This window comes from Panicum virgatum, chromosome 1K, assembly GCF_016808335.1.
Source record: "Panicum virgatum strain AP13 chromosome 1K, P.virgatum_v5, whole genome shotgun sequence".
In the NCBI taxonomy this organism is placed as follows: domain Eukaryota; kingdom Viridiplantae; phylum Streptophyta; class Magnoliopsida; order Poales; family Poaceae; genus Panicum; species Panicum virgatum.
Genome location: NC_053136.1, coordinates 24,322,096 through 24,334,797, shown reverse-complemented (window position 1 = coordinate 24,334,797; position 12,702 = coordinate 24,322,096). Strand labels below are relative to the sequence as shown.

The 12,702-nt window shown below is 45.1% G+C and overlaps 1 protein-coding gene across 1 annotated transcript; it reads left to right on the top strand.

Annotated features, from left to right (window-relative positions):
* Positions 1-10,767: 10,767 nt before the first annotated feature.
* LOC120699987 (AT-hook motif nuclear-localized protein 24-like) lies at positions 10,768-12,414 on the top strand. The gene has a single exon (XM_039984114.1). The coding sequence runs from the start codon at positions 11,169-11,171 to the stop codon at positions 12,138-12,140; it is 972 nt and encodes a 323-aa protein (XP_039840048.1). The 5' UTR covers positions 10,768-11,168; the 3' UTR covers positions 12,141-12,414.
* Positions 12,415-12,702: the final 288 nt, after the last annotated feature.

Sequence of the window (12,702 nt, the reverse complement as noted above, 5' to 3'; positions counted from 1 at the left end):
TCGGACCAATGGGACAGCGATACGACGACCAATGGCAATTGAGTCTTTTGGGTGGAGAGGGGCATGGCGTGTGGGTGGCCACACCGCGAGGGGCGCCGCAAGGTCCGAGGGACGAGAGGGATATGATATCGATCGAGCCCTCCAAGCATGCATGATTGATTATTATATTAGTTAGGGTTCGCAACTCCCCAAAGCCAGTCTGTCCGAGAGCAGATTAAGGCGCGTTGGGTGGCTGGACCTGGACCTGCCGGCGGGTCGATCATGTACGTCGTCCGTCATGGATAACCGGCAACGACAAGGTGCCATGGTTTGCTGTGCGTGCGTGCCTACGAAAGCATAGTAAGATGGTGTTCATAGCAATAATAAAGCTGTCACATAAGCAATTTGTTGATATAGTAAGAGAGTTAATAACAGAAAAGGTAGATATGATTTTTCATATAAGACACCATATCTACGCAAGAAAGAAAAGGACAAGAGTGATAGCTAGGGTGAGGCAATGAGAGAGGAGAGAGAGGATTGGATGAGATTTATTTCCTTCATTCACGATAGAAACTATGCATTGGGAAGGTTATCTGTAAGTAATTTTTTTGCTCTCTTTTATCGTTAGACATCACTTATGGACACTATGAGTTGGGGATGGCCTAAGCTGGATAGCTGGAACTGGACTGGATTGTCCCATGCATGATGGACTAATTAATCAAGCTTTTCAGTTAGGGACCATGCTGCTTCAAAAAAAAATGTAGCCTTGCTTTGGAATATCCTATCCCAACCAAACTGTTGCTGGTCGCTTTCCTGCGAAAACCACGGCCAACCGGATCAGTGTACAAGTTTTATGGCAGATGATGTTTGATTGACATCACTACTACAGAATAGGCCTTTGTTTCAGGCCATTTGTCCCGGCAGCCTTTGGGCCCAGGACAATATGTGACTTTTGTCCCGGGTCCAACGGCTAGCCGGGCCAGCAGGGGGGGGACAGGGGCCTTTTGTCCCGGTTGGAGGCACCAACCGGGACAAAAGGGTGGCATTTTATCCCAGTTGGTGGCTCCAACCGGGACAAAAGACCCGCGTAGCCTTTTGTCCCGGTTGGAGCCACCAACCGGGACAAAAGGCCTTGGCCCCCTTATCTCCTTCCCTCTCCCCTCGCCCGAGCATTCAGCTCACTTGTTTCTTGCTGTTTTTGGCTCGGGAGAGAGGAGTTCTTGCTCATTTCTTCACCACATTTGTGAAGATCTTTGATTCCCCGTCCATCCATCGGCGCTAAAGGTTTGGGGCTTGTTTTTCTCTTCTTCCTTGGCTTGTATAGCTCATTTCATGCTTTAGAAATAGAGAAAATGTGTAGCTAGCTCATTTCTTGGACATTTAGCTAAATTGCATATGTAGGTGTGATTTTCTTTTAGATTTAGATGAGTATGTGGATAGTAGATATTTTTAGAATGAGTGTAGACACTTCATGTGATGTACTTGTATATATGACTATATTGTGGATAGTTGATTTTTGTATTCATGAATGAATTAATGAAATGAGTATATTAGAATTTTTTGTATTATGAATGGATTATTTTGACACTCTAGTGATGTATTTATTCAGGCTCACATTGAAACTATCTGGAAGCTAAAAAAATCTTTATTTCGAAACAAGTATACGTCGTTAATCTCCATCCAACGGTGATGGCACTATATTTCGGGGATACACAATGCGCTATAAGGAAGTCGCGAATCGGTTGGTCGCATCACCAGCACTTCCGATTGATAAGAAGACATCATTTGACGCAGTCAGCATGGCCGTTGTTGTACTGAGAGCATATCAACGAGCACGCTGCCTGTGCCAAGTGCTGTGCCTATTAATCGTAAATGTTGGTGCTGCGACTGGCCGATTGGTGACATCCTTGTACCGCACCGTGTCCCCCCCAAAGGCAGTGTCATCACCGCAGGGTTGAGGTTACTGACATATACATTTTTAGAAATAAAGGTTTATTTTTCTTCTAGAGGGTTTCTGGATATTGAAAAGAGTGTACTCCTGGAACTGAAGGGTGTCAAAGTAATTAGAAGTTATAGAGATTTCTTTCAATTAATTAGAGATTTCTTAAGGATTAATGATATATTTCGTCTTTTTTATATGATTTCATTGTTATTTGCAAGAGTTATTAATCTGATCATTGTAATTGTAATAGTAAATAATTTTTGCATTGTAATGGTAAGAATTTATAATTTTGTGGAAAATAAAGGTATTTTTCAGTATAAAGGTTCCATCTGGATACTCATCCAATATAAAAGGAATCTTAAATTTGGCAGAGAAGAAATTTACAAATCTCAAGTCCCATGACTGCCATGTGCTTATGACCGAACTTCTTCCGGTTGTGCTGCGGAGGATTCTGCCTGATAACGTCCGGTTAACCATCGTGAAGATATGTTCCTTCCTCAACGTAGTTTCTCAGAAGATAATTGACCCGGAGAATTTGATAAAGCTGCAAAACGATGTGGTGCAATGTCTTGTTGGCTTTGAGCTGATATTTCCACCATCTTTCTTCAACATCATGACACATCTTCTAGTGCACCTTGTCAAAGAGATTGATATCCTCGGACCAGTATTTCTACACAACATGTTCCCATTCGAAAGGTTCATGGGGGTACTCAAGAAATGTGTTCGTAATCGAGCTCGTCCAGAAGGAAGCATCGCCAGTGCCTACGAAACTGAGGAGGTCATTGACTTTTGTGTTGACTTTATTGATGACCTTAAACCGATTGGAGTCCCTGAATCGCAATATGAGGGGAGACTAACTGGAAAGGGTACATTAGGAAAGAAATCTTATGTCTGCACAGATGATTTCTCATTCAAGAAAGCGCATTATACGGTTCTTCAACAATCATCCTTGGTTGACCCATATATCGAGGAACACGAGAAAAATCTGCTCTCCAATTTCCTGGAAAAGTCTGAGGCATGGATTACACGTGAGCTCATGACCACTTTCTACAGCTGGTTGCAGAAGCATCTAATGCATAACATGGATATAAGTGAACAACTATTCTTATTGGCTTGGGGACCATCTTGGAATATCTTAACATACCAAGGGTATGAGATAAATGGAAACACATTTTATACGATAGCCCGAGATAAAACGAGTACCAACCAAAACAGCGGTGTTCGTATGGATGCCACGGACAATAATGGAAAAAAAGACACATATTATGGCTACAATGAAGAGGGGTAACAAAAGATGAGTATGGGATGACAATAGTTGATCTCAACAATCTTGGGTATAGAGACGAGCCATTTGTCCTAGCCCAGGATGTCGCTCAGGTTTTCTACATTAAGGACATGTCCAGCAAGCCAAAGAAGGGGATAAACAAGCAAAAGGATGAGCCTAAGCGACACATAGTTCTATCAGGAAAGAGAAACATCGTTGGAGTGGAGGACAAGACAGACTTGTCAGAAGAATATAATAATTTTGTTGCCATTCCACCTTTCGAAGTAAATGCTGATCTATGCATCCTGCTAGCCAATGATGATGCTCCATACTTGCGCCATGATCATAATCAAGGGACATTTGTGAAGAGAAAGTCTGTTACCGCTAATCCTTCATGTACTTGAATCATTTTATATTATTATATAACAATGTAATCGCAATTAGAATACTTTTATTATATATATACTGTACAATTATACTTTATGTGTTATATATATTATTTTTTTATATTTTTCACTTAATTACCAGACTCAATTATAATTTTCATTCAATAATGGATTACTCAACTAATTTTATTTATTTCATGCAATTACATTCACATTAACACACTATACTCTCTCACTAACACACACAATCTCACTAACACACACTATCTCTCAAACTCACTTTTTGCTTAATTTTTTAAACGTTAATATCGTGATAGAATCCACTTTCTGTCGAAAAGCAACAGTTTGAAAAAATTTGTTCACCTAATATATTTTTGCATGGTCAAAATAACAAATATGATTTCAAAAAAGTTAGATATTTCGTTGACCCAATCACTTGAATGAAAATTAATTATTTTTGCTGCGTGTATCAAGTTTATATAGAGATAAGAAATTTTGTTCCATAATTTTTGGAATCATAATTTTATTAGCAGAATTAACAAATGAAAGGAAATTTTAAAAGAGAAGTAAAAAGAAACAAAAACAAACATAAAATTTGGCGGGAAGGAGGGAAAACGGGCCCCTTTTGTCCCGGGTGGTAGATCCACCCGGGACTAAAGGTGGGCCGCGGGCTGGGAATTTTCCCGGCCCGCCCAAAATCATCTTTAGTCCCGGGAGAAGTCACCACCCGGGACAAAAGGCCCCCACCCTATATATCTCCCATTCCTCCGCCTTCCTCCAGCACTTGGTTAGTTCTTGATCTCCGCCTCGCTCGTGCCGCCGCCATCCCCTGCGCCCACCGCACCCTGCTCGCCGCCGTCGTTATCCCGGAGCGTCGCCGTCCCCCGCCACCAGAGGACGCGCTGACCGAGCTCCGCCGCCGCACTGCGCCGCCAGTCCCGAGGTCCGCCATCCCCGAGCGCCGCCCTGAGCTCCGCCGTCCCCGAGCGCCGCCCAGAGCTCCGCCGCCCCAAGCCCCCACCCCGAGCACCGACGTCGTCCCTCCTCCGCACTCGTGCCTGTTGTCCACCGCCGCGCCGCTTGCGCCGTCGTCGTCCTCGACCTCCGCCTCGCCCGTGCGCCACCCCGAGCTCGCCGTCCCGACCTCGCCCCGAGCTGCATTAGGTGAAAACGGCACCGACCGTGGGCCGTTGCCGCCCCGGCCCACAAACCCTAAATTTTGTGCAAATTTTAGTGAATTAGGTGTTAATTTTATTTATTATATATTAAATAGAATTCAATTATTAGAATTAGGTGCAAATTTTGTGCAAATATTATTAGAATTCAATTTTGGATATATTATTAGAATTCAATTATAGATATATTAGTAGAATTCAATTATGGAAATATTGTTAGAATTCAATTTTGGATATATTATTCGAATTTAATTATGGAAATATTATTAGAATTCAATTTTGGATATATTATTAGAATTCAATTTTGGATATATTATTAGTGACAAATTATGGATATATTATTAGAGAGAATTTAGAAAGAAATAGAGAAGGAAATATAGAATTAGAGAGAATTTCTATTATGATGTATTCATTATTTAATTATGTCATTCAAAGACATTAATTTATCATGTATTTATTATTTTTTTATGTCATTCAAAGTGTTCAATTTGTCATGTATTTATTCTTTAATTATGTCATTCAAATATTTTAATGTATCATGTATTTATTATTTAATTATGTCATTTATATTACTTCTCGAGCTTGCAAACTCGTGCTAACACACAAACATTTCCGATAGTTTTCGATCGTTACCGATCCCGACCGAATCGTTTCCGATCGTTACCGATCCCGACCGAATCGTTTCCGATAGTTTCCGATCGTTACCGATCCCGACCGAATTGTTTCCGATAGTTTCCGATCATTACCGATACCGACCGAATCATTTCCGATAGTTTCCGATCGTTACCGATACCGACCGAATCGTTTCCGATAGTTTCCGATCGTTACCGATCTAAATATGTGGATTATTTAGAGAATTTTTTTAATGGTTTTATTTGTATTCATATTTTAGTTATGATGGACCCGCGACACACAGACGCGGAAGACGAACAGTTCCTGTTGAATATGATTGGCGAAGGTCAAGGAGATGTCGCTGAACAAGCTGATGATGGCAGCAATACCGACATATATTTGAATATGTCTGGTGATGGAATTGAGCCATCATCTATTCAGGATGACGCTGCTGCTGAACAAAGTGCTAATGTACATATCACAACTATACTTATTTGTAGTGACAATCATATTTTCATCTGAATCTATATGAATACTATGAATGTTTTTTTATAGCCGTCTGGATCATCGTCGCAGCAGAAAAAGATGAAGCGAGGCCCAACAAAAAAACTGGAAGGGCGGTTCATTATAACGGAAGTTGGTCCAGATGGCGAACCGATCGCTCCAGAAGCTGCCGCCAAAAAATTCATAAGACAATCTGGATGTATTGTCAGGAACCACATCCCGATCAGCTTCAGGCTCTCGAAAGCTTCCAATCCAAGCGAGGAATGGGATGCGGTACCCGAAAGAGAAAAAGAATGGTGCTGGCGGGAGCTTAAGAAAATCTTCACGGTTCCAGCTGAATCCGAAGAGATATGCAAGCGCTGGACCCTGAGTAAGATGGCCGAACAGCTGCAATCATTCAGGAAAATTTTGATGAAGAAATATATCAAGACCGGGACCACACCCGTATTTACCGGCGAGCTCGAAAAGCTCAGGGGTCACTGGGATGCATTTGTGGAATACAAGTGTTCAGAGCTTGGGCTTCAGAAGGTGCAGAAGGCCAAAGACAACGCATCGAAGAAAGTGTACAATCACACTCTAGGCCAAGGAGGCTACAAGCTTGCAATACCCAAATGGGAGAAGATGGAGCAGGATCTGCTTGACAGAGGCATCCAACCTGCGACCATGAACTGGCCTGAAAGGTCAAGGACCTGGTTTTATGGTCACGGGGGAAGCTTGGACCCATTGACTGGTGACTGCATCTATGGGCCAAACATCCAGCGAGCAGCCCAGAGACTATAGGAGGCCATACAAGCAGCGGCCGAGGGAACACTCCAGCCGGATAGAGAGAAGGACGAGCTGACTTACGCCCTTGGGAATCCAGAGCATCCGGGCCGCACAAGAGGCAAAGGCGTGGTTCCGTGGAAGTATGGGTTCATGGATTACATTGAATCATATAGAAGCCGGCAAAGAAGAAAGAATGATGAGCGGGAGCACTTGCGAAGGCTAGAGGAACGGCTCATGTCACACGATCAAAGACTGGAGGAAGAGGTTCAACGCCAAGTGGCCATAGCAATGAGCCAGCAACAACAAGCGCAAACGGTGCCTCCAGAGCCTAATGTCGCAGCCGATCATCTGTCTCAGCGGAAAAGCAGCTGCGCTTCCACAGACGTCGCCGTCGCCGAGCCGACGGGGATCCAAGCCGCAGTTGAAGCATCAGCCCCGCAGCGATTTCCAATGGATGAGATCACCTAGCGGACACCTTGTGACCTGCAGACTGCCGTTAAGAACTTAATGTTCACTGTTGCATACGGTACCGCCATGCCAACCCAACTAGGCGACGTGTACCACAGGCAGCAAATTCCACCAAGATACACAAGAGTTGGCGTGGAGCAGGTGTGCCAGGGTTGGGAGACGCTCGAGCTTGATATTCCTGGAGGCGATGGGGAGAGGACACTAGCAGAAGCCATTCATGGCTACATCCTATGGGATAAGCGCTACATTATCCTAAAGTCGGATGATCAAACACCAAGACCGGCATCTCAGCATGCCTCTCCAAGGCCGGCATCTCCGCAAAACTCCCCAAGGGCAGCACTGTCTCGGCAAGGTTCACCGGCACATTCTCCATCACCATCATCTCATGCGCCGATGAACACTCAAGCGTCACCGTCGCCTCCATGGTCACCCCCCTTCGCCGCCGGCAAAGAAGCAGAAACGGCCGCCGGCAAAGAAGGTAGCTGCACCAGCTAAGGAGCCTCCAAAGAAGAAGGAAAAGGAGAAGAAAACCAAGGAGGCTCCTATTAAACCCTGGGACATGAGCCTTGAAGAATGCGATGGGATAACTTAAGAAAGAGTTAAAGAACACTTCAAGCCGAAGCCGAAGCCGAAGCCGGAGCTTGAGAAAGTGATAAATCCGATAGATTTGAAATTTTTTAAGGGAATGCGCGAAGCAAATAAGAGAAAATTCATTCCGAGAGAACCCCCTTCAGACTACGAACGCACAATTATCAAAACTACTGAGAAAAAGAAGAGACAATCAAAGTCGTCGTCGTCCGACGTTCCACAGCTCGGAGCCCAAAATAAACAAACAATAGAGCCTCTCGTAGTGGGACAGACGACGCAAGAACAAGACTTTGTTACATTTTTGAAAGAATCAAACCTGACGGCGGCTCAGATTGCAGGGGGAGAAGATATTCCAAAGGCCGATGTGGTCGTCAAATGGACGTATGAGATCGGAAAATCTCTTGTACCCCCCAAAGTAGTGTCTGTGCTTCCAACGCAAATGTATAAGCTGCACCAGCACTATATGCGTGCGATGGCCGATCGCATCTTCATGCAGGGCGCAAAGATTAAAGATGACGATTTCTTACGGGGGGAGGCCATTATATGGATAAACTGGGAAGAAATTTACCAACTATTCCATCAGGAGGCCCTCGACATCTCTATGGTCGGCTTGTGGGTTCTGTAAGTATTTTACTCTCCTTACGTATTGTTTTTCATGATCTCAACATATTGATCTCTTGATTTATTCGGTATCATGTAGAATGGAGATACAAACATGCAAGAGAAAGGGATACTCTCACCTCGGCTTCATCGACCCAATTACTTGTAATTGGAGGATTCTACGTGACACTGCCGATGAGCTATACCAAAACTTGTTCAAGTACATAAGCGTTCATCACAACATGCAAATGATATTGTTTCCTTACAACTTTGCATGAGTGATTCCTTCCGTCTAACTCTTTCTATTCTGTAATCGAATTGTTTAAACCTTAACTACAAAGAACTGCCTCCGTATAATCTTGCAGTGAACACTGGGTCGTAATTGTCATAATTCCCGAGAAGAGCCTACTCGTGGTTATGGACTCATTGAGGAGACCTCCAGAACAATACGAAAATCTTCTTAACATGATGAAAAAGTAATTCTACCACTACTCCGTCGATGGCCGATAATTTGAATCACTTTGTTACTTGACTATAATTGTTCTAATCATGCACAGGATTTGGAAACAATTCGCTAAAAATCATCCAGGCAAATTTGACAAGGAATTGAAGATCAAGACAGATTTTACGGTATGCACTTGGATGATTCGTTGCACGATTCATTAGTTTTATTATATATTCATGTAAATACCTGATAATTTTTTCTCTCTTAAAGTGTATGAGGCAGAAACAAGGCACTAATTTATGCGCATACTATGTATGCGAGAACATCCATGGTCTGGTAGGTCCTCCAAAGGGCTGGACATATTGGGAGGAGGAAGTAAGTAAAAAACTTGTTAATATTTGAACTCGTATTTTAATTAGTCAAAATTAATTATTCCATTTTTCCATAGGTCGAGGAGATGCGCGATAAACTCATACCGGAGGAAAAGATTATGGCGATTCAAGAACAATTGTCTGGATTTATTGTTGAACAAGTCCTCGATCCAAAAGGCGAATTCTACTATGATGGAATATCTAATATTGACAATCGCAGCAAATATGATAATAGACGCGTATATATGTAATTAAGAACGAATATACCTATGTAAATATATATGTGTGTGTATGTATTAAATTTCTATTTATGAGTATGTATGTATTATATATATAAGCACTCCAATAATATATATGTGTGTATATATATTTATATAATATTGGAGATCATACACACTGAATTCCAATACATAAATTTAATTGAAATGCAAAAGTATAATTGAAATAGAAAAAAAATTGAGAAAAGGAAAACATGAAAAAAAGGGACCTTTTGTCCCGGTTGGTAACACCAACCGGGACAAAAGGGTGCGCCAGCCACGTGGGCGCTGGAAGCACCTTTTGTCCCTATTGGTGTTACCAACCGGGACAAAAGGGCACCCCTTTTGTCCCGGACTAGCATTCCCGGTTGGGAAACCGGGACAACAGGGGTTTCCCAACCGGGACAAATCAACGTTTTTGTAGTAGTGCATGTCGCATCAACTAGCTATTAGGTAGCTTGTGGCATATCGTCAACCGGAAGATGGCATATGTAAATTCATGCCGAATATTAAAGGAAGTAAAGATAAAAAAAAGTATGGAGCACTTATACAAATGGATAAGTGATGGCGGTCCGTAAGCAGCCGGCCACTGCCCATCAGCGCCCTAAATAGGAGGCGCCAGCACAAACTGTTGCTTAACTAGCGGAGAAAGTTGAACGTAGGTTCATCCCGGCTGTATATGCATGAGAACCTGACCATGTGGATCGCGCAACGGCTCTATGACGCCGCCTACCCACCAAATCACATCCATTTGGAGGCGACTAGCCCAGTCTTACTAACACGCAGAATTAGACAGTACGTAGTCAGACGACTGACCAGTTCATTTGCTCATTTATTTGCTAACATGAACCCTACTTGCATTTAGAAACAAAACATAAACAATCTGACCACTATGCTATTCACTGAGTAGACCGAAACTTTGCATGTCACATCAGGGGCTTAGGCGCTTAGCTTAAACATTCTCGACCCGGTCAGTCACATCTAGACGTACGCTCAACTTTAGACTTTACAGATTGGATATGTGATGCTTGCGACTTGGGAGAAGTACATTCCAGACTGCACAACAATAATGTATAGAACTGTACTTAGCTTGATCCATATATAAGTTATGAACAATTCTTTTGTAACCCACACATATCAGAAAACAGGCGCTCGCATTTTGGGATGCTGAAGAGAGGTCAGCGTGGCATCTACCAGAAAATGAGGAAGACCGAGTCAGAGAGAGAGAGAGAGAGAGGAAAAAAGGTGTAGCTAGCAGTCTAGTTAGATGCCCTAGAATCAGCTTTTTTTTTTGAGGGCAAAGAATCAGCTGATGAGAAGTTGGTGGTTGACATGAGAAGTGGCTTGCCCCCTCGCTTTGTCTGGTGTCTGGTGAGGGGTAGTAGCGGTGGCGGTGGTGGTGGCGCGCGTCCCCTGCTCCCTCCCACCTATCATCATCATTATTCTAATCGAGCGGCAAAGTGGAGAGAGCGAGTGAGAAAAGAAGGAGCAGAGCGCCGTCTTTCTTTCCATCTCGTCCTTTTTCCCAACCCAGCCGTGCACTCAGCTCCTTCGTCTCTCCTGGCTTTCCTCCCTTAATAATTGGCTAATTGTTCTGCTCCTCCCCCGCCTCCTTCTTTACTCCTTCCCTTTGCTTTCGTTGCCACTGTTCAATCTCGTAGGTTTCGTCGCCCCTGACCACTTGAGAGATTTGTTAGCAGATAAGATTGAGGGCACCAAAATAAAAAAGATCTTGCAAGAAAAAAGGAAAGAGGGGGCGAGAGGAGAGAGCTATATTCGGGAGGGAAAGAATAACCTAGCTAGCTCGCGAGGATGGATCCGGTTGCGGCATCCATACACGGTCACCATCTTCCTCCGCCGTTTAACTCCCGCGACTTCCATCAGCATCTCCAGCAGCAGCAGCAGCACCACCACCACCACCACCAGCTGCAACTCAAGACCGAGGACGACCAGGGCGGCGGCACGCCAGGGCTTTTCGGCGGCCGCGGCAGCAAGCGCGACCTTGAGGATGACGAGAACAGTGGCAACGGCAACGGAAGTGGCGGCGGCGGCGGCGGCGGAGGTGACGAGCTGGCGCTGGTTACCCCATCTGGTGGCGGGCCAGAGGGCGGAGAGGCCACCACACGCCGCCCGAGGGGCCGGCCGGCGGGGTCCAAGAACAAACCGAAGCCGCCGATAATCATCACGAGGGACAGCGCCAACACGCTCCGGACTCACGTCATGGAGGTGGCAGGCGGCTGCGACATCTCTGAGAGCATCACGGCGTTCGCGCGCCGCCGCCAGCGCGGGGTCTGCGTCCTCAGTGGCGCGGGCACCGTGACCAACGTCACCCTGCGGCAGCCGGCCTCCCAAGGCGCGGTCGTTGCCCTCCACGGCCGGTTTGAGATCCTCTCCCTCTCCGGCTCTTTTCTCCCGCCGCCCGCGCCACCCGAAGCCACAGGGCTCACCGTGTACCTTGCCGGGGGGCAGGGGCAGGTGGTGGGCGGCAGCGTCGTGGGTGCGCTGACAGCAGCCGGGCCGGTGGTGATAATGGCGGCCTCTTTCGCGAACGCGGTGTACGAGAGGCTGCCGCTGGAGGAGGAGGACATGCTCGCCGCCCAAGCACAGGCCGACAGCGCCGGGATTCTCGCTGGTGCGCAGCAAGCGCAGCATCTCGCCAGCTCTGTCGACCCAAGCCTGCTCCAGGGACTGCCACCGAACCTCCTCGGCAACGTGCAGCTGCTCCCGGATGCAGCCTACGGATGGAACCCCGGCGCCGCTGGTGGCCGTCCGGCGCCGTTCTAATAACTGATGAGGCCGGACGGGCAACTTATTAGAAGGTTAAGTGATATAGCTTTCTTCCATCTTCACTTGGAGTGTCTCATCGTGGAGAATTTCCGTGGGAATTATGCATATTATTTCTGATGTTAATTATTAGCAAGTTATCTTAAGATTGTTTCCGAATATGTAGCTCAATCCCTATCGTTTGCTTTGGCTATTTATTGTGTCATAACTAATCTTGCTGTTGACTGGAGGCCGGGGTTTGTACCCTTATAATGATGTTTTTATTTCTTTCCTGCATACTACCTTAGTACGGACTAAGCTAATTTTTAAAGTTTAGCATTTTTTCCTTTCAAGAACTATATATGCCACATTATCCCTTGATCGACACACGAGTTCGAAGAAGGTAGTAGCTAGGAAGAAGAGCGGGAGATGAGGAAGCTGCGAAGGAAGCAGCAGCTAGGATAAAATGATGAGATAGGCCTGGGGAGCATGTGGAAAGATGTGTGTACTTTTTACCCTGGCCTGCTGTGCAAACTTCTCTTACTTCCAAGCCTTGGAAGTGAAGGTTTGATCGGTACGAGAA

Bases quoted from the DNA above. Each gene is read 5' to 3' on its own strand.
- LOC120699987 (XM_039984114.1), top strand. From the start codon at position 11,169: ATGGATCCGGTTGCGGCATCCATACACGGTCACCATCTTCCTCCGCCG.